General features: G+C 42.5%; 1 protein-coding gene across 14 annotated transcripts in view; it reads left to right on the top strand.

The window, feature by feature from the left end:
- LOC126162000 (nuclear receptor coactivator 7) overlaps positions 1-25,665 on the top strand; it is a 790,565-nt gene that overhangs the window by 494,936 nt on the left and 269,964 nt on the right. For all 14 annotated transcript variants that reach the window (XM_049918207.1, XM_049918209.1, XM_049918219.1 and 11 more), the window contains one exon: positions 19,339-19,433. In XM_049918207.1, the coding sequence (XP_049774164.1) occupies positions 19,339-19,433 (95 nt within the window). The remainder of the gene's footprint in view (positions 1-19,338; positions 19,434-25,665) is intronic.

The raw sequence follows: 25,665 nt of genomic DNA, 5'->3' as shown, positions 1-25,665 counted from the left end.
CTGTTTATTTCTCAACAAAGTCACCCTGCCGGTACGCGCATTTCTCCCAACGAGAGACATTTGTTAATACCATCACTACAGGATGTTAGACTTAGTTGACGGAGCCAAAACCTCACCTCTGCTTGCACCACTTAATCACTATCGAAGTGAAGTCCTCGTAGGTTTTCTGTAACTTCCTGTAATAGGATAAAATCGGATTGGGCCAATTCGTAACTATATGGAGGATGATCGATGCCAGTGAAACCAAGCCGTGGGATTGTTGCAGATGGCGCAGAGCTCGTGTGTTGTCTGGCATTGTCATGTTGAAGAGGGTGCTCCATGTGCGGACGAACTCTTCGAATTCGGGAAACTGCTGTAGCCCACAAATATTGTCTTAGACCATTTATGCGCGGAAACCGACTGCGAGAAACTGTACTGGCAACATTTATAGAACGCAATATTTAATAAACTTGCAAGTACAATTGCATTACGTAACTTCAGTGTAATCACCCGCAATGTTATTACCTTTTGCAAACTGTCAGGAAGCCTTTGGGGACTGTTGTCAAGGCGTTATCTGTTGGTGACAGTGACATAGTGCTCTACTGCACGGCCTACAGATGCTACATCAGGAAATCGGCGGCCCTGGATGGGTTCCTTTAACTTGAGAAACAGGTCGAAAGACTTGTGTTTGGTGAGTACGGAGAGTATTTGAAGACGAATCAGTACCACCGTTGCAATAAGAACTCGGCGTTTTTTACGTCATGACAGTGTAGTTGCCACGAAACACTGTATGATGGTGATCTGCAATAAACGTGGACCTTTGCGCCGGATGCAGATGTCACTCCACAAATAGGGAATAATAGTCATTTTAATGACCTGCCCCTCGGACACAGTAAGCGTAAGAACAGCACACTCTTAGTCATACGCCACTGTCGGCATAAGCTTCACCCGACTAGGTTCCTGCTGCAGTTTCTATGGACGTGGCTGAGCTAAGTGACGTCGTTCATTCGAATGGCGCTTTAATTCAGGTTCATAGGATTGTGCCCCCATCACATCAGTGGCGACGATACGCTGCAGAAATGTCTCCTTCGTTGCGGCATCCGTTCAGGTGAAGCTAGTCATTGCTTGTTGTTGTTGTTGTTGTTGTTGTTGTTGTTGTTGTCTTCAGTCCTGAGACTGGTTTGATGCAGCTCTCGATGCTACTCTATCCTGTGCAAGCTTCTTCATCTGCCAGTACTTACCTATATCCTTCTGGATCTGCTTAGTGTATTCATCTCTTGGCCTCCCTCTACATTCGGGAGGACAACGGTTCAATCCCGCGTCCGGCCATCCTGATTTAGGTTTTCCGCAATTTCCCTAAATCGCTCCAGGCAAATGCCGGGATTGTTCCTTTCAAAGGGCACGGACGACTTCCTTCCCCGTCCTTCCCTAATCCGATGAGACCGATGACCTCGCTGTCTGGTCTCCTTCCCCGAAACAACCAACCAACCTCCCTCTACGATTTTTATCCTCCACGCTGCCCTCCAATGCTAAATTGGTAATCCCTTGATGCCTCAGAACATGTCCTACCAACCGATCCCTTCTTCTGGTCACGTTGTGCCACAAACTCCTCTTCTCCCCAATCCTGTTCAGTACCACCTCATTAGTTATGTTATCTACCCATCTAATCTTAAGCATTCTTCTGTAGCACCACATTTCAAAAGCTTCTATTCTCTTCCTGTCCAAACTAGTTATCGTCCATGTTTCACTTCCATACATAGCTACACTCCATACATATACTTTCAGAAACGACTTCCTGACATTTAAATCTATACTCGATGTTAACAAATTTCTCTTCAGAAACGCTTTGCTTGCCATTGCCAGTCTACATTTTATATCCTCTCTACTTCGACCATCATCGGTTATTTTACTCCCCAAATAGCAAAACTCCTTTACTGCTTTAAGTGTCTGATTTCCTAATCTAATTCCCTCAGCATCGCCCGACTTAATTCGACTACATTCCATTATCCTCGTTTTGCTTTTGTTGTTGTTCATCTTATATCCTCCTTTCAAGACACCGTTCAACTGCTCTTCCAAGTCCTTTGCTGTCTCTGGCAGAATTACAATGTCATCGGCGAACCTCAACGTTTTTATTTCTTCTCCATGGACTTTAATACCTACTCCGAATTTTGCTTTTGTTTCCTTTACTACTTGCTCAATATACAGATTGAATAACATCGGGGAGAGGCTACAACCCTGTCTCACTCCATTCCCAACCACTGCTTCCCTTTGATGTCCCTCGACTCTTGTAATTGCCATCTGGTTTCTGTACAAATTGTAAATAGCCTTTCGCTCCCTGTATTTTACCCCTGCCACCTATAGAATTTGAAAGAGTATTCCAGTCAACACTGTCAAAAGCTTTCTAAGTCTACAAATGCTAGAAACGTAGGTTTGCCTTTCCTTAATCTATTTTCTAAGGTAAGTCATAGGGTCAGTATTGCCTCACGTGTTCCAACATTTCTACGGAATCCAAACTGATCTTCGCCGAGGTCGGCTTCTACCAGTTTTTCCATTCGTATGTAAAGAAATCACGTTAGTATTTTGCAGCTGTGAGTCATTGCATACCGGTGTCATTTCTGTACGTCGGTGAGTCGATGTGAAACCCAACGGGGCGCAATTTTCCTCGTGGTAAGACATCCTGTCCATATCTACCAAGGCGTTCGATGACTTACAGAGACCAACCTCAACGATAATTCCCGGACAGTCCATCGATGGTGAACAAAAATAAGTCGACTTAAGATGTCAATCTGATCTTGAGGAATGGGCGGATAATCTGTGCGATGGAAATCCGCGGTCTCACTCCGGCTCGCACGAAACACCTTGACCCAACAGGCAGTCGTCGTACAGTGTAATACATTCTCGCCGCAGGCTTCACGCGATCCTCGATAACATTATGATGCATTCTTGTCACAGGCAACATCGATTTTAATCCGCTAACGTTAATTACTTTTAGAGCGATGAAATGGACGCACTTCACGTCAACGCCACACGAGACACATCTCGTCGGACGAAAATAGGGGCGAGAGCAACGTCACTGTTCTGTTCGTACTACCAAAAGGTGCACCACTAGTGTATTCTTTTGGTCATGACAGCTTGCGTTTATGGACCAATAGCAAGTTCTGTAGCTTATTATTGATTTCAGTAACTTTTTGGAATCCACTGTAAATTTATTTGAATAATTAACCAGTTAGGGAATACATTTCATCCTACGGCCCTGTTTGCTTCACAGGGCCAGCAACGTGTCGAAAGTGTGTGTACCAACGTAACTGTTATACGTTCACTGAATAGAAGTTAAATATTGAAATAATTTATAGCAGTGCTTCAGACAGATTTATACATATACTTATATACAAACGTGCTTCTATAGTCATAAGCAGAGTGTTTCAAAGCCTTTAAATCGGATTTCCAGGTCACATTATGGGAAACATATTTTTTAGGGCCTAAATGTTCACTAACACGCCCGGGCCTCTCTAGGCGGTTTTTTTATGTATTGTGGCTGAGTTTACGCACACTACTACCTGCATATGCAGTGTGTGTTGCCTATAATTAAGTCGTCTGCTCCGCGTGAAATGGTGTAGGTCGAATTAAATTGAAGTTCCCGATAAGTTTCTAAAATATCTTTTTCCATTTAGAAACGTTCATTGTTAATATTTTGTTCGAAATCAGTAAATGAATCGGTGCATCACACCTGGTTAATAGACCCTCTTAGTTGGGTGAAATCACATAGACCCATTTGGTCTCTAACAAAACATGTTCAGAGAGAGAGAGAGAGAGAGAGAGAGAGAGAGAGAGAGAGAGAGAGAGAGAGAATATATGTATAAACAGACAACATTCGCTGTATATAGTGATCGTCATGCCCAACGGATGCATAAGCAGTAGGTTGCGCGTCCTGAGTATTACTTCTGAACGCGTGTGTTCGCTCTCTTTTTCTCAGCCAGTATTGTCCAGTTGGACCTGACAACAGAGTCGAGTTTTTAGTTAAACGCACCGCACCGGAGACTGGCCAGTTTAAAGCGGTTATACACAGCTCATTCCTGATCTCTCTAAGTCCTCGATTCCTGTGTGTTGTGTTTGTATTGAACAGCGTCAGTAGTGCCACATAGGGACACATTTATTGCCGTCGTAGCATATTTGTGAAGGGTAAAATACTATTTACGTGGTAACACAGGCCAATGCAGCGGTGCCCAAAGCGGATGTAGGTGGACGAATTCTGGTGGGTGACGAAATTTTTTTCAGCAGTATTTGTCAAGCAAAGGGAGGAGAGAGGTAGTGTCGTCTAATTTCAGATGCCTAGATTTATTTTCAGTCCCAAACTTCACAGCAAGGCCTCGCGGAATGTGGGCAGTAGTTGAACAGTTACCAGCAGGAGTGGCTGCTCAGAGGAATTAAGTACTGTTGCGAAGGACGTGAACCAACAGAAATTATCATTGAGTGAATTTAGTATCTGATTTAGCATTAGCTGTCTCCTTTTTCTTCCCCTTCCATCAGGCCGCGACAAGGTGCATTGCTCAAGAAGCCACATTCTTTCGTAGACTATTTCGACCTTCAGGTGAAAGCATTAAAATGAGCACTTTCCAGGTGAATGCTAGTTTTTAACATTGATATTTTCATCATGAAATCAATTTGTACTTTTGAAATTGCACATCATCGCTGCTCCTATCGACTGGTAAGGAAACTTGAAACGGCCGGAACGTAAACTACTGACATTCAACTCTGAGAGATTTCGGTAGTTTTGTTGTTCTGCTGTTCAGTTAGTGGAATGTATTCTTTTGATAAGACAAAAACGGAATTGTTGGTGATTCTCAGATTTTTTTCAGTTCTGTTACTGTAACTTATTTCCGTTCTCTCTCTATAAGCCCCACACCTATCGAATGTAACTGTCATTCACATTAAAATTGACGTAGTGCTAGAGCCTGAAACGTCTAGATTAGTCTAGAAGCGTAAACGAAAATTCGTGAGACGTGCAGGTAAGATAATTTGTAAGACTTTCCCGGCTATTTGTTGTTATCTCGTAGAATCGGGCGTACTGCCGGTGGTCCGCGTCTTCCCAACACGATATTTCGACGTCGTAACTCGGCGTCTTCATCATGTGTCCCTGAGACTGGTTGACGAGCTGACCTCGTCCCATATTTATGGTTAAGCGGTGTGTGGTGCTCCCTATGCCGCCCGCGCCCGTTGCGGCCATTTCTAGCGATGGTATCAATCTCTAGCGCACGTAACAGTTTGGTCTCAGTTCAATTGTCTCTCAGATTAAATTTCTGACTAGCAGCCTTCGGTGCACTGCCAAGCAGACCACGAAGTAGATAACTTAATCGTCGCAACCTCATGCAGTTTGAAAAGTCCCCAACATCGTAGCTTCATTGTATTCCCGGAGATTTCTTTTACCGTCTGTGCTGTGCATTGAGGTGACTTACTTTTGTTCGCTCAAAACAGCGCGTACTGGAATAATTATATTGCAAATATTGGTCTACAAGAAGTAAATAGCTAAATTCGCCACTGTTTTGTAATGAAAACTGCCATAAAAGACAATCAGTACACTCTCTCTCTCTCTCTCTCTCTCTCTCTCTCTCTCTCTCTCTCTCTCTTTTGCTAAAATGCCTCTGTTCATATTTTACTGTATTTTCTTTCAAGGCCACGGTTGAAACACTGGGGGATGTTACGATAGAGAGCTGTTCCCGTTTTAGCGATTCCTGAGCAAACATACGCTTGTCCGAAATCTTTGTTTTAACTTTCATCACTTTCATTCGATATGCGATGGGACTGCACTAAAATAGCATAACTTTCATCCTCTTTTGTTGTTGGGAACAGAAGGCAGACATATCTACTCACTCCTGTAATTAGCCTATCGCCGGTTTTGAACACCATGTTCACAGTGGCATTTTGAACCAGCTATTTACGGTCGAGGTCAAGTTTTCCATGTCAAGAATAAGGCAACGTCGGCCACAGAGATGGTATTCCAAGAAAATGTATAAATATTTTTGTCTGGTACCATACTTTAGTATGATTCTCATTTCGCTACATGAGCAACTCACGTAGCACAGTTTCAAAAGATCTGAGACTCAGTCGTGTTAAACAGTGACAGTCTCTGGGCAAACTGCAATTAGATTATTTTCGTAGTTAGGCTGCTGGCACAGTCACAAATGCATCTGCGTTCTTGTCAGCTCACTAGATCAACTCCGTGCTGTAGTGTTTAGCGTTCTGGGTTCTGATGCGGATGTATGTAGTTAATTGCCAGAGACCAGCGATTCTTTCTGTGGCAGGAAGATCTGGAATGATGTCCATTCAACATCGTCAGGCCAACGGAGAAGCTGTTGTTTAGTTAAAAGCAGCATGAAAAACACGAACACAGGCAAAGAAGTAAGCCCATTTACTTCGCCAACGAAACAGGAAAACCTACCACAACTTCAAAACTGTAAGTTACAGAAAGAAAACGTGATAGTCTTATTTCCGTTCGTAAATACATAACAAATAGAAAATAAATTACGTTTTGCTGTTTGCAGATGACAGGTTGTATATTGTGTAGCATAACAGCTACCAAAACAAGAGGACAATAATATAATGTAAGGTATGTTACTTTTCGCCAATTAAGTTATAAATGCAACTTTTACATAATGTTGTAAACGACGAAAATATTAATATGTTAACAACAAATTTACAGTTAAAAATAAATAGAACCCACTGATGATAGCACAGAAGTGCTGAAACATGTATGGGTGAAACAAAAGAAATAAGGTGTATTGCATAAGGCGGAACTTCTCATCCCATTTTCTTAGCAAGCACGGAGACAACAAGAAGAACTGCACCACAAGATGATTATTATGAAAAACTATTTGTATGAGTAATCATCGTGACTGACATGCAAAGCGCCAAAGTTGAAGAGGCGGTAATCGAAGGGGTAAGCGCATTGACATTTATTGACCGGCTACAGAGTTGCACTTAGTGCCTCACGAATCCAACTACCGCAAAACAATGTTCGTCTATACAGGCAGTAACACGAACGACGGATAGCTGCAGTGAATGTCCCAGGCGGCTGCGGCACTTGGTGACGTCACTTCCCGGCAAGGCTGTCTCAGGTGAGCGCGTTTTGCCGTAAGAGTGCTCCACCACAGCAGTAGGCGTTAGCTAGATGTTCCTGTTAAACGAGCTCTCGCTACCAGGCGACTGTGAAGAGCTATGCTATTCCAAGAAAGTACCTGTGAAGGCTGGTTCATGAGGAGCAAAGTCTAGTTTAGAAGGTGCGATTCAGACACATTGTTGTGACTAATACCTGTTGTTCAGAATATCTACTGAACAGTTCGCTGAATTGACTAGGATTAAAATAGTGAGGCGGGGATTGTTCCTATGTGCGCAGGTCTCCGGCTACGCACTACTGATAATTCAACATACACCAGACGCATAACTATAAGCGTTAACTGTCCCTTTGTCCCTTTTTCCATTGAAAGTGGATCAGGATTTCTTTTACGTTTATTCTGAAGTTAGTTGGATTATTGTTCCCGTAGTCTTGGGTCATTGTTCAGATAGCTAAACCGAAGCCCTGGTTTATTCGAAAGATACTCGGTGGGCATCAGGTTTGGCCTGGAAACAGAAGACTCCAGTAAGTCAACCTGGTCTTGGGGTCAAGGAATTCCTTTGCCATGCATACGGAAAGGGTCAGACTGTCACCTCAGTTATACGAAACAGGCTAGTGCATAAAACGTGTTCGCCCGGCTTGACCAAAGGAAAAACTGAAGATCATAACACTACAGTCACGAAATATGACTGTGGGCATAACACGGATAAATTAATGCAAATTATGTCACTTCCGTCGCGATCCACTGTAGGTTAAAAACAGACATTGTTGTCTCGGAAATTCACTCCAGGAACTGGAAAGTCTTACGTCCGCGTATGTCAGAAAGAAATAACCTATTCAAGAACTAAAACATAAGTCTCTTCATCATGACTCTCCTCCAATGGAACGTTCGCGGCCTTAGGTCCCACAAAGATGATTTACGGCTGCTTCTAGCGTCGCAGCGTTCCCTTGTACTCTGCCTGCAGGAAACGAAATTGCTCCCTCACGACTGCTTGGAGCTTTCACATTTCTTTCCGATTTGTTTTGACCTTCCCCCTGATGCCGACATTCCCTCTCGTGGGGGGCGTCATGCTGCTCATAGAGGGTGACATTCACAGTCAACCCATCTCGCTGACTACCAATCTTCAAGCTGTGGCAGTTCGCCTTTTCCTTCCCCCACCTCACTTTTTCCCTCTGTACCATTTATGTCCATCATTCGCTTTCACCAGGGCAGACTTCCTTCAACTTAGTGGGCAGCTGCCTCCCAAATTTTTACTACTCGGTGACTTTAATTTGCATCATCTCCTTTGGGGTTCTCCCAGGACCTGTCGGAGAGGTGCCCTCTTGGCTGACCTTCTCAACCAACTTAACCTCCTTTCCTTTCCAACTCCTCGTACACCTATTCCCATTTGGGTCTATCCTTCTGCACTGCCCAGCTTGCCAATCGTCTTGAGTGGTCTGTTCCTTCTGATACCTACTCGAGTGACCATTCCCGGGGTGCTATCCGTTTGCTGACTCTTACCCCATCTGTGTGCATACCCAAATGACAGCTTGCTAATGCTGACTGGCAGCTTTACTCCTCCCTGCGTACCGTCGTAACAAATTTCCCCACTTGTGATGACTCTCAAACATTATCCTTACTGCTGCAGGATGTTCCATTCCTCGCATTTACTCTTTATCACATCGTGTCTCAGTCCCTTGGTGGACTGAGGCATGCTGCAACGCAATTCACGCATGGAGACGTGCTCTCCGCATTCTTAACCGTCATCCTACGATGGCAGACTGCATTCATTATAAACAGATGCGAGCAAAGTGTCGTCGCATTCTTCAGGATAGCAAAAGAGCTAGCTGGATTTCATTCCCTAGTTCTTTTAACAGTTAAACACCTTCCTCTGTTGTGTTGGACAACCTCCAACGGCTCTGTGGGACTAAGATCCATTCCCCAATTTCCGGTCCGACAGACACTGACGTCATCGTGGACCCTATTGCTGTCTCAAACACCTTTGGCCGTCATTTTGCTGTCCGCTAGTCTGTCCATTGAGAGTGACGTATAGTCGATGAACTTCTCTCTGTGTTCGTGTTCTATAGTTTTGACTTGGGCGCGCATGACCCCAGTTGTTTTTTGCGCCCTAATGCAAAACAAAACAAACTGTTTAGTGTAACAAAGCAACATGGTCACAAGTAGTATAAAATAGCATAAAAATTCTAATTCATAGTAAATTTTCATGAAAACAGAAGTGTTTAATACACCTCTGTAGCCGAATTTTATGCATGATAAAATTTTAAATTGCCGAGATATGTTTCGCTGGGAATTTTTAAGAATATATTGACTGATGGAAAGGTCATCAACCAGTATAAATTGAAAGAGGTTATTTCCTTGTAGCTGTCCATATTTCATTATGTGCTATTGCAATTATGGCATTACGCAACTTTCTAGCTCAGTAGATAGATGTCGTTACGTTGTGTAAATCAGGTTATAGATACCACAAAATCAAAGACTCAACAGACGATACAGAAACTTAACAGACGTCATTACTTGTCGCCACAAAGATGAAAACGTAACTTTATTTTTCTGTAAGATTACGTCGTGGAGCTTAGCGTAGTTACTGTTGACGTACCAACTGATGATCATACAGTGATTTGTACTTACAATGCTTCGAAGTTACACGTTTACTGTGGCGACACATTAATCTCGTCAGTGAAATCCCGATCTTACGTTGAGATGCAGTATTCATAAATTGTGCATTACGGAGAATAAGTGTAACAGAATAAGAAAAAAGTAATATATTTGCGAAGAGCATTAAAAAGTATTACTTACCAAAAGGTACTCGTTTTGACATTTGACTCCACACACCATACAGTGACATTGTTACAAATATTTCATATGAAAGGAGGTCTTGTCAGTTGACAGTTGTTTATAATAAAAAAAAATTTTTTTGTTTAGTTGGCGTTCTGTCACGTCAAAGATCCCAACAAAGTGAAATACCAAGCCAGTGACCGAGCGAGGTGGCGCAGTGGTTAACACGGGACTCGGATTCGGGAGAACGACGGCTCAGGCTCAATCTTACGTCCGCCCAACCAGATTTTGGTTTTCCGTGAGTTTACTAAATCACTTACGTCGAATGTCGCGACGTTTCCTGTGAAAGGATCCGGCCGATTCCCTTCTCCGTCCTTCATTTCTCCGAGCTTGATGCTCCGTCTCTTAACGACGTCGTTGTCGACGGGACGTTAAACACTAATATCCATAAAGCCTGTGAGTGTGATGATGGCGACATACACACACGTCAGATACTTCTGAGTTTTGATACTTGCTAAAGCACACAATTTTCACTATACTGTACTTGAGAATGGCTAAATTGGTGAAATGACAATTGTGAACACCGAATTTTAAAACAGAATACTTTTTAATATTTAAAGACGACGTTTCCCTCTTTCAGGGAGTGTTACTGTGTCGGATTTACATGTCTTCACAGAGTTGTCATTGCTGCTGTCGTTCATTGGAGAAATTTTGCACCAAACTGTATCCTTAGAACGTGAAAAAACTTGATCGTTTCTTAAAAACATATGCTGTTTGGATGCACAGTATTTCTTACTTTTTGTTGAACTTGCTTAGTATAAAGCATATTAAAGTCCTGTTCAGGCGAAGCACGGTCTAAATATCAGCTTCCACCTCCTGGGGGATATTACTTTTGGGCACATTTTCCCTTTCTTGAAAACCTTGTTGCCGCCGGCACTTTTTAATGGAAATCAATCATTGCAATCTTTAACTTATTTCACACAACATATTTATTAATCATATACTGCAACGTGCGTGGTGACAATACCTGATATGGACCAGATCGTATGATGAATGCAGCAAAACTTGCAAATTATTCTGTCTCGTAAAACAATACGTTCTCTGGTTTTTTTAAGGTAATTCTCGAAACTGGCAGAATATATATTAAGAAAACGTCAGCTGACGTGTCGTGTTTAACACTGTTTTCTCTCTGCTTGACCTAGAGAATTCAACCATCTGATTACGAATACGATGGACACGAGTGACGGACCATAGCTTTGGAGAAATTTGCGGCTGTAAGACAGCATGTGAAAAGTGTCCGACTCGCAGCGCTCGTTCGGTGGGCGTCAAGGTCGGTCCGTGATTCACACTGGCATGCCGAATAGTTGGATCACACTGAGGCGTCTATGACGTGATTGTGTCATCCGCAGTAGAAATATTTAAGCAGATATTGGCTCATGTGCAGCCACTACCTCCGTTTATTCGTGGGAGCACTTAAGAATTAACTGCAATGTCGTTCTGGCCTCGAGACATCTCAGTGGAGTACTTGTTTTTACTTCTCTATGAAAACAATGTAATTTACGACAGAAAAGTTGGCACTTCAGTTAAAAAGAAAAAAAAAACTGAGTGCACGTGTATAAAGTGTTTCGTAACTGGTTGTTATACGCGGCACGTAACCCTGATTGTCACACCAAGTGCCTCCTGCAGACTATGTTCACTGCTCTGGGCACCTGCTTTGAGTTGTCATCGAATGAAATTGATATAAGCGCGCGCTTAATAATATCGTTGCTTAGGCAAAGAACATTCGACGGAATCTCTTTCTATGTCCTCGCGCGGCATTGAGTTATTGTTAAAAATATCCATGTTTGTCTTGTTGTTAAAAGCCCTTCGGTCAGATTTTGAGGTGGCAGTTAAAATGTTACTGTCATCGCGCTAAAGTGTATTTAGTTTTAACAAAGACCTTAATCGTTTCTTCTGTCACACTTTCGCAGCATGTTCTCACTAGGGCGTGGAGAAAAGGAATGACACCGTATTTTTTATGTGGAAACTCTTCAAGCTTTTTAAATAAAACAAACTTTATTAGAATTCTAAACGTTTATTCTTAATTTCTACATATTTATTTTTCAACATAGTCACCCTGCCGACGAACTCTGCACCGCTTCATCGCTAACGAAGTGAAGTTTCCAAAGGTGATCTTTATGTTTTGGAAATAGGTGAAAACGGGGTGGGGCCGGGTGGTAACGGTATGGGGGATGATTGATGACAGTGAACCCAAGGCGTCGTATTGATGCAAATGTCACAGAGCTCGTCTGGCATTGTTATGCTGAAATAATGCGCTGATGCAGCCCTGGAGAATGGCGTATTGTATCACAGCCGTCCACAATACGAGCAGGAAGCGTCTACATTTGGTACCGGGGTTGCGTAGAGAAGAGCTTTCAAATGCCCCCATAAATGAAAGTCAAGAGGGTTGAGGGCAGGAGAGCGTGGAGGCCGTGGAATTGGTCCGCCTCTACCAATCCATCGGTCACCGAATCTGTTGTTGAGAAGCGTACGAATACTTCGACTGAAATGTGCAGGAGCTCCATCGTGCATGAACCACGTGTTGTGTCGTACTTGTAAAGGCACATGTTCTAGCAGCACATGTAGAGTATCCCGTATTAAATCATGATAACGTGCTCCATTGAGCGTAGGTGGAAGAACATGGGGCCCAATCAAGACATCACCAACAATGCCTGCCCAAACGTTCACAGAAAATCTGTGTTGATGCCGTGATTGCACAATTGCGTGCGGACTCTCGTCAGCCCACACATGTTGATTGTGAAAATTTACAATTTAATCACGTTGGAATGAAGCCTCATCCGTAAAGAGAACATTTGCACTGAAATGAGGATTGACACATTATTGGATGAACCATTCGCAGAAGTGTACCCGTGGAGGCCAATCAGCTGCTGATAGTGCCTGCACACGCTGTACATGGTACGGAAACAACTGATTCTCCCGTAGCACTCTCCATACAGTGACGTGGTCAACGTTACCTTGTACAGCACCAACTTCTCTGACGCTGACATTAGGGTTATCGTTAGAGGTCTGCGCGGATGCGGATATCCTAGGATATCCGCGGTATTTGTTACTTGGCGGATAAAATCGCGACCGGCGCGGATATCCGCGTGTCATCTGCGGATAATGAGCAAGGCTTCTGCCCAGTACGTATGTTGCAATGTTAGTTGAAAACTTCGTCTGTTGACATTCTTGGAATCTTGCAGGGCCCGGGTAGATCGGATGTCTGTTGTCCTCAACCCCTGGCTACGACCGACGTAGCTGTACTCAAGAGACCTGCGTCTAATCCGTTTCCGCGACTGTGTCTTCTGTGAAGTGCTCTCTGGGTGGCAAACCTGCCCACAGTCTACCAGACACGTGCCCGTTGCAATTTTCCGCTGCCTTCAGTTAGCGCTTTGTAGTGACCGAGTGACAACGTGCATCGTAGCAAATATCAGTGAGAGTTCTTTCTTCAAATGAACACCATATCGATGGATACAATTTCGTGTAAGGTGAAAAAGGTGATTTTACATTTAGTGAAGGGAAACAAACTGAAATCGCCAATTTGGAAAAAATTCGGATACGTATTTGATGACAACGAAAAGATAAAAGATATAGTGGCTTGATTTGCATGTAAAAAAGTATATTCCTACACTGGACAGAAAAGTGGAACTTCAAATTTGCTAAAACATTCCTGTGAGGCTGGACAAAGTAGCATAATTACTTATTTAAATACCAAGAGAGACGTGAAAGCTCCTGAAGTTCCGCCGAATTTGAAGACAGCCGTGACAGAAAAACTTATCAATCTTGTCAGCAGTGACATTTTACCATTCGAAGTTGCGTGTGGATTTGGGTTTCTCGAGACGGCACAGTTTCTTATTGATGTGGGGGCCAAGTACGGTGCAGTGAGTGCTAAGGAACTGCTACCTCATCCAACCACCATATCCAGAAATTTGAAGGAAACGGCCTATCGTCTGCGTGAAACTGTCTCTGCAGAAGTGAAGAATATATTCAGAGATATAGGTGGAGCACTAACTGTCGATTTATGGACTGATTCGTACCATAAAATAAACTATATGGGAGTGACTGCACTTTATGTTAATTATGAAGAAGTGAAACGGAGGATCGAGTCTTGTGCACCAGAAATCTTGGGAGTGAGATTTAAAAAAACAGGAGAAAGCATTAAACTTAAATTAAGATACTACGGTCGTTCGATTTATTCAGTGCTGTGAATAACATCGTGTTCGTTACGGATAGAGGTCCAAATATTGTGGCACCACTTCGCCAATACAAGAGGCTCTCTTGCTCAGCACACATTCTTAATACTGTGCTGGAGCACAAGACTCGAGGAGACGCGAATGATGAGAAGAGTGACGTGCAGCGACTAATAAATTCCTGTCGAGCTATCACAACTTTCTTTAAAAGATCAGGTCTTCAGAATAGCCTTCAGAAGTCATTGAAAGGATATATAGACACACGATGGAACAGTAAATTGGATATGTTTGAGTTTATTAATCCACAATGGTTTGAAGTTCTGTCAGTTTTGTCAGAGAAAAATCAAAATAATTTGACTGATTCTATAGACAAGAGGATGTTGGAAGATATAACCTTTCTGACACCATTTAAAATAGCTTCTTGTGATCGCTAAGCCTCCAAAACCCCTACTCTTTATTTATGTGTGTTCTGCAAGTTAAAACTCCCCTCATTCCTTGAAAAAATTGATGGCGACAGCCCATTTCTAATAGATTTAAATACAGCCAAATCTGTTTTAATCAGCGAATTGGACATAACAGTAATCCATAAACTTGCAACGTTTTTGAATCCAAAATATAAAAACCTAAAATTTCTTAGCAGTGCCGAAAAAGATGAAGTTGTAAAGGAAGCGAAAAATTATGTTGCGAGAAATTGTCCACAGTTAAAAGATAAGGAGGATACATCATCTGGAATTCCTGAAGAAAAAAAACAAAGTCTGACGTACTTTTTAATGAATTTGAAGATTCCTCAGAAGATGAATCGACGAGAGATCTTGACTTTGCGCCAGATGAAATTCTCAGATATACGAATGATAAAGTCCAATTTTCGGAAGGCATCGTCCTGATAGCTTGGTGGCATGGACGTGAAAACGTCTATCCGCGTCTTTCCAAATTCGCATACTTCGTGCACTGCATTCCATCGTCCAGCGCGCCATCTGAGAGAAGCTTCTCTACTGCGGGACAAATAATGCAGGACCGACGCACGTCTTTGAAGCCACAGACGATTGATGACATTATGTTCCTCCATATAATCTTCCAAAGTAAAAAGTTACTTGTACAGCTTCTCTTTCTTCACTGTATTTCTGGGATTATCTGAATTAGTTACAATTTTTTTTTTTCATCTGATTCTTTCTTTTACAAAATTTGAATCAGAAGCAAGCAGAAGATGAAAATATTTAATCTGAAGCCTGTGAGTTTTTATTGTACTATTTATAGTAAAGAATTTCCTCGACATATTGTTAGTATTTTTACTATTCCCAACAAGAACATTTAAGTATTATTAGGTAAAAGATGGAAATAGTTAACAAGCAATTTGTTTTGTTGTAACTTTCATATTAAAGAGCTCAATTTTAAGTTTTTACTCTTCGCAACAAGAACATCCAACAGCTAACACGTCAATATTATTAAACTATGTAATGATGATCTCATAAGTGCCTACCTAAATTTTATCGTGCACTACAGTAACATTTGCAGCCGCCGAGCATTGTCGCTCTTTGTGAACAGTGAAACAGCCCGGCCGGAGCGATGGCACGGCGGGCCTTGTAATTAATTACAAGTGGGACTTTAAACTAAGACTCACGACCACCAACAAGCTGTTACTGCGATAGCCCGTGAAAGATTATTCTGATCACATTGAAAACTTACAAAATATTAAAATAATCCAAAATAATAATGTGTCTTTTAAATTACCAGCCAATTAGTACAGATAAGGGCTGTAATCGAACATTTTACCTGTAACTCGGTATTGCTAAACGGGGAACAGTGCCTAATATTTGAAGTTATGGGACAGTGGTTTTTACATAGACATACTGAAATCGTTTGCAGTTCCATTAAACTCTGAAAAAAATTATTTTTTAACATTGAAAGTATTAACTGCGAAATCTACTGCAAATTTTGTCTTAGTAATTTAGACCAATGTTGAGGATGTTTTAAAGTGAGAAAAACTTTGTTTAGTTGAGAACGAAACAGACCTTTCATTTATCGCTAGGGCTTAATTCCATAAATCAGCCAAAAGGCGAGGTTCGAGATTTCAATCGTATTTTTAGCTAAGGCTAAATGGACTCCTAATTTCTGTAACCACTGATTTTGTTGTCACTCTTCGGAAGACGAATTATTTCTTCCAGACAACGTCAATTATTGCTGGTAATTTAACTTTTTCACAGGTGCACCAGCGTTTTTCAGTGTAGGCCTAATACTGTAAATATTTCCACCTGGAAATGACGAAGACTGAACGCGTAAGCTATAATATAATAATCACATGAATGGCTTCAAAATTTGACGCATCCAAGCACTGAGTACAAAAAAACTGAAGGTAAATGATGCAATGTGCTAGTAACAGTTTAAAACCATCATTTAATACTATTACATTGAATTTTATTTTTTTAAATAGCGTTTCCAATATGACGAGATCCGAGCCGCTGCTGTGTGTGCTCCGAAGCGCCAATGCTTTCCCGTTTGGAATGGTCTGCTTTGGAGTAGGTATAGAGCATTTCCTGTGATTTAAGAAGTCAAAAGTAGTTAAGTTGTCGCAGAATTGGCACCCTAACAATAACTATGTCATTACATACCATAATTCTAAGTACTACTGTCAATTATTATTAATTACTCATTCATAACTTAAATATATGCGGATAAGGAAGTTACGGATGCGGATTAATTGATGCGGATGCGGTTGCGGATTAGGACCTTGCGGATGCGGATTGCACTTTTCTTATCTGCGCAGACCTCTAGTTACCGTCAACTGCACGAAGAACTGCCTCGTCCATTGCAGGTGTCCTCGTCGTTCTAGGTCTTCCCCAGTCGCGAGTCATAGGCTGGAATGTTCCGTGCTCCCTAAGACGCCGATCAATTGCTTCGAACGTCTTCCTGTCGGGACACCTTCGTTCTGGAAATCTGTCTTGATACAAACGTACCTCGCCACGGCTATTGCCCCGTGCTAATACATACATCAAATGGGCATCTGCCAATTCCGCATTTGTAAACATTGCACTGACTGCAAAACCACGTTCGTGATGAACACTAACCTGTTGATGCTACGTACTGATATGCTTCATGCTAGTACTGTAGAGCAATGAGTCGCATGTCAACACAAGCACGGAAGTCAACATTACCTTCCTTCAATTGGGCCAACTGGCGGTGAATCGAGGAAGTACAGTACATACTGGTGAAACTAAAATGAGCTCTAACATGGAATTTAACCGTTTCCGGACACATGTCCACATAACATCTTTACTTTATTTGTGTGTGAGGAATGTTTCCTGAAAGTTTAGCCGTACGTTTTTGTAACACCCTGTATACTTACTGCACACACGGCCATGTTAACACGCTAAAGTTCGTCACGGGCAGCAGATATGTCAACAGAAGAATAAAAATGTAGAACGTTAATAACAATTGTTTTATTTGACGAGCTTTAGGTGTTTTCACGTAAAAATTTCGGAGGCATTACTTTTCAAAACGCCCTGATGTAACTGAGTGTCAGGTTGGGCCCTTTCGAGGGATGAATTTGACTCTGTGCCGCCGGAAATATTTTAGAGCAATGCTGTCGTTCGTAAACGTATTCATTCCCCGTGTGGCATTTAACATAATGTACTATACACTACTTGGGACCTGAAACAACAAATGCTATACTTTATTTTAGACTCAAGTTAAAGGGGTTGTATCGCCGAACGTGCAGGTAAACTTCTCATCAACTGAAGCTTAGTTTTGACTACTATCGCCCATACATTTATTGCCCTTCGTCATAAGCCAGTGCCTGGAGTCTGTCGTGTTAACGAACAGTGAAAAAAATTCAGTAAGACAAAGGTAAGAACTTCTGATCTTGAGGCGAATTGCTATTTACTGTTTGAGCCATCAACCCAGAATGGTAGCCGCTAAAGATGGAATTTTTCCCTTCTGTTTACACTGGCTTTTAAGGGCTCACAGAGAAGCACCACAGGTGGAATGTTTACGCAACCTACTGTGTGTGCTGTCCCATCGATGACGTCAGGGAAGCGTCATTGGGGCTGTATTGGAGACGCGTGGCGACCTTGACAGAGCAGTCTACGTGCTTCACAAGTTGTCGGCGCTCCTGTTGGAACTACAGGCGTACGGCAATAAACATTCGATTGTGTTTCACGTTCCCATCGCAGGCAGTCGCCTGGTATCCAGACGCCAGACTGCGTGACCTGCCTTTATTTACATTCAAAAGCATGGCTGACGAACACAGTAATTGGCTTGCACTGCTGGTATTTATTCAACCAGTTGCAAACATTAGCCAATAATCATCTCGTTACCATTGGAAGCAGAGAGTTTACAGCTTGCCAATCGGAATCTTATTACCGGAGCGCAGAAAACAATTTCTGGTCTCCTTTTGTTGTGGTATCTTTGCACACTCGGAATGGAAGTATTAAGTTACGTAGCTAAGTAATATTAACTCCGTTACTCCAGGGAAAAACAAATGCAAAAGACGCGACTTAAGACACAGCTGACCCGTCTGTAGTACTCTTAAGCGGAAACTGGCTTTGTTGGATGAAATTCCGTTTAGTCGCATCCGTCAGTGCATCTCCAATTACGAACTTTGTTTTCGAGTAAAAATATTGACTTCAGTTTCTGGTCATACAATTGAATTTTGTTTTCAGCGAACGTTTAATGCCGGAATTCTTGGTTAACATTATACTATCGTAATGGTCAGGCGATAGTAACATTGAAAAAGAAGATATATTACTTCGCACGTGATATTACAGTACTCAGAAATGAGCGAGAAAGTCCTGTAGGTGTAGTGTCCTGTTGCGAAAAAAATGCATCAAAACGCTGGCGCCATCATTTACTTTTGAATACAGGGAAGGAAATAATTTTTGCCTCCTTTCGATTTTTTAAAAATTCAATATTTCTGCAATTTCGCAGGGAGTGGTGGTCGAATAACAGTCCCTGACAACTGCGTACTACTGGGCATAGATACGGAAGGCTGCCTCCTGGGCTGTTGCTAGTCCTATGATAACTGAAGATCATCAGAAAATTGAAACTGGTGATAATCATGTTATCAGTAGTCCTTGACAGTTTCGTGAAACATGGCACTTTTGACACTTGTTTTAAAGAAAGTTTCCAATAACAGTTTTCGAGACATCACTTAAAATTCATGTTTGAGGGACATACCTCACCAGGAGACTCCATTGAGTGCAGAATACTTGTTTACGGTATTGCGTATTAATTTCCTTCCTTCTTGTTTACAGATTCTGATGGCGGAGGTCCGGGAAAGGACGGCGCCCCTCTCGGGGAGCGCCGACCCGCTTCTGCCCCGCCCCCAATCGAGACGACGACGTACACGGTGAGTGCATATGTGGCGGCTGCATGTTGTTACAAATCTCCGGTACAGATTAGCAAAATGGAAATCTTCCTCTACAGCTAGACGTTTGCTATAATGGAATTTTCTGGGTACATTACTAGTAATAATACTAAATTTCATCGGCATAGAGGTTTTCTGTAGATTAAAACTGAAGAAACTGCAAAAAGGTGGGAATTTAAGGAGATGGGACCTGGATAAACTGAAAGAACCAGAGGTTATACAGAGTTTCAGGGAGAGCACAAGGGAACAATTGACAGGAATGGGGGAAAGAAATACAGTAGAAGAAGAATGGGTAGCTTTGAGGGATGAAGTAGTGAAGGCAGCAGAGGATCAAGCAGGTAAAAAGACGAGGGCTAGTAGAAATCCTTGGGTAACAGAAGATATATTGAATTTAATTGATGAAAGGAGGAAATATAAAAATGCAGTAAATGAAGCCGGCAAAAAGGAATACAAACGTCTCAAAAATGAGATCGACAGGAAGTGCAAAATGGCTAAGAAGGGATGGCTAGAGGACAAATGTAAGGATGTAGAGGCTTATCTCACTAGGGGTAATATAGATACTGCCTACAGGAAAATTAAAGAGGCCTTTGGAGAAAAGAGAAGGACTTGTATGAATATCAAGGGCTCAGATGGGAACCCAGTTCTAAGCAAAGAAGGGAAAGCAGAAAGGTGGAAGGAGTATGTAGAAGGTCTATACAAGGGCGATGTACTTGAGGACAATATTACGGAAATGGAAGAGGATGTAGATGAAGATGAAATGGGAGATATGATACTGCGTGAAGAGTTTGACAGAGCACTGAAAGACCTAAGTCGAAACAAGGCCCCCGGAGTAGACAACATTCTATTGGAACTACTGACGGCCTTGGGAGAGCCAGTCCTGACAAAACTCTACCATCTGGTGAGCAAGATGTATGAAACAGGTGAAATACCCTCAGACTTCAAGAATATAATAATTCCAATCCCAAAGAAAGCAGGTGTTGACAATGTGAAAATTACCGAACAATCAGTTTAATAAGTCGCAGCTGCAAAATACTAACGCGAATTCTTTACAGAAGAATGGAAAAACTAGTAGAAGCCGACCTCGGAGAAGATCAGTTTGGATTCCGTAGAAATGTTGGAACACGTGAGGCAATACTGACCCTACAACTTTTCTTAGAAGTGCTCGCTGCACTGCTGGCATCACTGACGAACTCACAAGGGATTTCTTCCTCTGATTTGTCATTTTTTACAACCATCCTCAACTATGTTTGTCGGTCCTTGTCCATCATTACATGAGGTCTGCCTGATGTTTGAGTTGTTGTTGTTACTCCTTCGTATTTCCACGTGACATTCCTGTTACCAACAGTTGACTACGGCTGTTTTAGAAGAGTTGAACTGTCCCTGATGGATCTATTACTCAGGTGACATCCAATGGCTAATCCAGGTTCGGAGTCACTGAGCCCTCCCGACCGACTAACTCGGCAGTTACTGCTACTATGCTGACAACACTATAATCCCAGTCTCCATTTATAAAGGCGGGTCCGCCTCTCGTGACGTACAGTGATAAAATTCCGCCTGACATAGGGTTGTTTAGATAGTTTCAATCAGATAGTGTAAGTATCTATTCAAGATGTTCTTCCATGTATTTAGATTTTGTATATCCTCTTCGTTTACATCAGATGTTTTTATCATTAGTTGTACATTTTGGCTCGAGATGCTCATGGATCCTACTTTTCTTCTTCCTTCATTTGTCCACCCCAATATATAATTCATCCATTCCTCTTCCATGCACATACCACTACAGTTTACTCGTATCCAACACATCACATATTTCCTTCAACTTCCATTTTCCAATTATTTGTGTTACTGAAATTCCTGCTAAGCATCTCCAGAAGTCCATCTCAAATACTTTTAGCTTATGCGAATGTTCCTGACTAGTTGCCCAGGTATCTGCTCGATATAAGATTATACTATGTAATATCGACTCGAATATGATTCATGTAGCTCTGTTCGTCATATTCTTGCTCCGTAAGATTTGAGCTCAGCATCGCAGTGACCTTCTGGCTGTTAATGATTATTTTATGAATTTCAACATCGGATTTTCCGCTCTTTTTCTAGACTAGATCCGAAGCAGCACTTCATAAATATATGCATTTTACAACTACGTAGGTTTCTGTGGTCGTCGTCAGTCTCATTAAAAGCCTCGTGGGTGTACTGCCGCTTGAAGTGCCAAACAACGGGTGTTCTTGCCGCGTTACAACAGTCCTCCTCAGGGGGAGATTAATTTTCACGGCATGAGGTGGGGGTTGCTTTAATATTTCAATATGTCAAATTTCGAACGGTTTAATAAGACTACTGGTCCAGAATTTCGAAGTTTTTCTTGCCCGTAAACTACTAATGTGCTACAAGAGAGGAAGGGAATTATTGACACGGACACGTTATTGGTGGACTGCACGGCCTGCTGGTAATCGGTAGCCCACTGATAGGAGGTAATAAGCTTTGGGGGGGGGGGGGGGGCGGCGGCAGCGGCGGCGGCTGTGTTTTCCTGATGTCATTCGCGGGAAAGTGAAGCCAGTTCTGCATGTTTATTTGATGAGGCTACAGACCTGAATTAAATGCGACCCGTTGTGCCGGGATTGTTGGCAGCCACGATGTAGGGAGCCCATGGCCGTCCTCTCTACTGATGATCCTAGGCTGTTTTGGGGTTTCAGTTGCCTCTCGTATTTTGTGTGCGCGTATTGTCGCCTCTTGCGTGTGCTGGCGATTCTTGGAACCTTACAGGGTGCTGGGAATCTTAATGATGATTTGGTTGTGCCAGTCTATGGTGTTGCTCCAGTGGAATATGGAGTTCGTGTTCTGATGCAGGTGCCATCAGGCCTTCCGTTTTTCTCAATGTAGAAGGCACCGCACTTACAATGTGTTTCGTATATTAGGCCTACAACTGTTGTGTTTATGGGTTTATGGAATCTTCAGTGGGTTCTACGAAATTCGGTGATATGCAGCTCTTTCTGTTTTCGATAGATATTGATTTTATCGCTAATTGCTTTTGACCTCAAGGTAACGGTTGAGTACGTTTATTTTCGGTAGGCATAGTGTTTGCCGTAGGGAGTTCTGTAGCTCCCCATACCCATTACCGGAATCGCACCTTTTCTGCGCTAACTGAATTTTCGTGCGCGGGCTGTTAATATGCTTTCAAAAATTTGCCCTTCGCAAAGTTAAATTATTGCCCTGCAGAACACCTCTACTCAGCGGACAAGCCATTCTCCGACATACCTTTTCTCTCCCAAATGCAATCAAGGAATGAAAGAGAGCTTATGTTGTATATGAAATAGTAAAGAGCGCCCACTGACATGTTGGCGCTACGAGTCGGGCTGTGAAGCGTGCTCAGGTGGCTTGAATTGGTAAGGCACTTCCCGTGAAGCACGAAGGTGGGCAGCTCGCTTGCCAGTCCTTAACAAACTTTGGCGTTGTCGGGAAGTTCCTTTACTGTTCATTACCTACATGCAGTTGTATCTTTCGCTTCCTTCCTTGCGCGGGACACATCTTCTGACGTCTACAAGCTTGTCATCTTAGGGAGACCCCATTAAAAACTACTTGAGTAGGCGCTGGAGACCAGATTTACACTTTCCTGAGTGAGCGTTGTACCAACTGAGCAATGTGATCAGGTGTCACAAACTATTGTATGCTTGTTTCCTTTCATTCTGAACGTGGGACAAAACTGCAGCTAGGTTACGTATCTACTCGAGGTCCAAGAGAGTCCGCCGATGGCGTGCGTCGACCCGGACCGCCACATTGCTGGTCCTCCAACCTTGGAGCACCCGTGTCCCGGTAACACAGTGGCATCAGTGGGCGCTCCTGGACATCGCCGATCAATACCTGGTCGCCGATCAGGCGCAGGGACAGCTGATGTACTTCGCTAGCCTCCGCGAGTAGGAGAGCGCCTTGCCCAGTAGCCGCAACCTGCATGTGGAGAACTGCGGCTAATCTTAAACTGGATGCGCAGTTGTGACCGTCTTACATATCTCATCAGAAGAATGGGGTATATAGCGGCACCAAGGGAACGGAGCCTTTGCGCCCTGCCCCCTCCCATCACCCCTTGTTATCCTTACTTTTGATACCGTCGAAAATTTCTAGTGATCTAATAATGAATTCCGTATGTTGCCTATGCAAAATGAATATCGGTGTACAGTTCCATATCAAGTTCAACCTATCCAAGCTGATGTTAGATATGGATTGAGACAGACATATCTACACAAGTATACAGAAATAGAACATAAACGTCGCTATATACAAAGTAAAGATGCACCTGTAACGCTCATTGAGTTACTTCAGCGACGTGCTGCAATGAAGAAGACAATCATATTCAGGAGGAACAAACTTCACATCCTCCTTTGCTCGTACTGATGATTTTCCTTGGCCTCCCTGGTTACCACTGTCGAACTATGGAATGGTTCCGTAACGGATCACAGCAGATCCATCCTTAGCAACTGAGTGGTTCCTTTCGCAATTACTACCTCGACGTGAAGACTACGTTCAACGATGGCTTGTCTTATGAATTTTTCCAGTTCAATTCCATGTGCCTTCGTGTACTTAATAGGAAGCTGAAAAGGCAGTATTCTTTGCTAGAAGTTCTGAAGTCCATGGAACTCTCAGAAATCGTCCTCTTGTTTAATGTTAGTGCACGGCTATCGTTCAGAGCTGATACCAATAAATGTACTCGTTTTCGACTTACAAATAGATACTGATAAATATAATCCTAACAACTGTATTAAGATAACTGTTGGTCAGTAAATTGATTTCGTGTCTCAATTCTTTTTTGGTCATTGTGACTGACCGATGCCTCGTAAATAGTACGTATTGGAATTGCCACTACGAAAGAAGTAAACAGAAAAGTGAGACAATAGCTATGTATTTCCTGAACCACTTTTTTTTCAGCCAATGACAAAAATGTAGGCCATATTTATATTATTTAGAAAGTGCGGAAATACGAAGTAGTAGTACGACGTAACATAGTCAGGGTACGAAGCTTTGTGAGAGTGGTTTGACATGGAAAAAAAGGCATAATATCAGAAGCATGCAATATGAGACCCGAAATAAGAGGCATTTAGATGCGCTAATTTAAGAAAATTTTATGCTAAGGTTCAGGCACGAGGTGAATAGGTGGCGGGGAAAACAGCAATAACGTGCAGAATTTTTTAGTAAACTATGACGTGAATGAAGAGAGCAAAGAGTCGTGTTGAAATGTTGTGCAGACTAGAAGTGAAGTACTGTAGAAGGTATCATTTGTCACCTGTAAGTGACTACTAAGTGAATCAAATAATATTCCAAATTTTTGCTCAGTTGCTTTATCATCTTATTGAGCCGCGGCGCAGTTAACGCGGTAACCTGAAACTGATAAATGAGGATTCCTTGTACCATTGAATCGATGACCTAAAGTGTTGCCCTCAGGTTGTGCGACGAATGTAGACGTACAACACGTCTTGGAATTTTGTGTCACAGTCGTCATCTCAGGAAACGCAGGTGGTTGCTTTCGCTGCAAGCTGGGGAGCATGATCTATAGTTGATTATAGCCACTTGTGAATCTGTGTAATTCGCAGATAAAACGTGAAGGCATGCACGCAAATTACATCCGCGGTGTTCAAAGTATGTGCTGTAAAAAGATATAATCTTTCGGAGATTGCATTTATTAAATTTACTAAAAGACACTGGCATTTTCCTCCTTGTCTTGTCTGTAATACGTAGTCGTTCACAATTTCCAGTGGCTCAACGGCCTGGAGCTAGTCTTTCAATTGGACGTCACTTCGCCTACTTGCTTGCCGCTAAACTATCCTAGTAAACCTTCTGTGGAAAAGGGCATACCGCTTAACGTGGAGTCCAAAGCATATTCCGTTCCTAACGAATATTCCAATCACTGAGAGGTGAAAGCTTGATATTTGGCAGACTGAAAATTTCCCATTCGACCCCACAACCTCTCTGTTTCCAAGCACACGCCTTACTACTAGATTACCCTGGCTCACTTATTCCACACTATCGGCTGATTTCGGCAATGTGCCATTGTCAAAAGGTTACTTATGACCTCCAAATTTATAGGCACCCTATGTGAGTGTATACAATGTACGGCTGCCATTTAGCTATGTAACTACCGTCGGAATAGACTCGAACGAGACCTGCGTTCCGAACCATTATTCAGATCGTTGATGACCATGGATTACAGTGTAAAATAGTTTGAGTCGTC

This window comes from Schistocerca cancellata, chromosome 2, assembly GCF_023864275.1.
Source record: "Schistocerca cancellata isolate TAMUIC-IGC-003103 chromosome 2, iqSchCanc2.1, whole genome shotgun sequence".
Lineage (NCBI taxonomy): Eukaryota > Metazoa > Arthropoda > Insecta > Orthoptera > Acrididae > Schistocerca > Schistocerca cancellata.
Note: the sequence above shows the minus strand (reverse complement) of the source record. Positions and strands in the feature narration are given on the sequence as shown.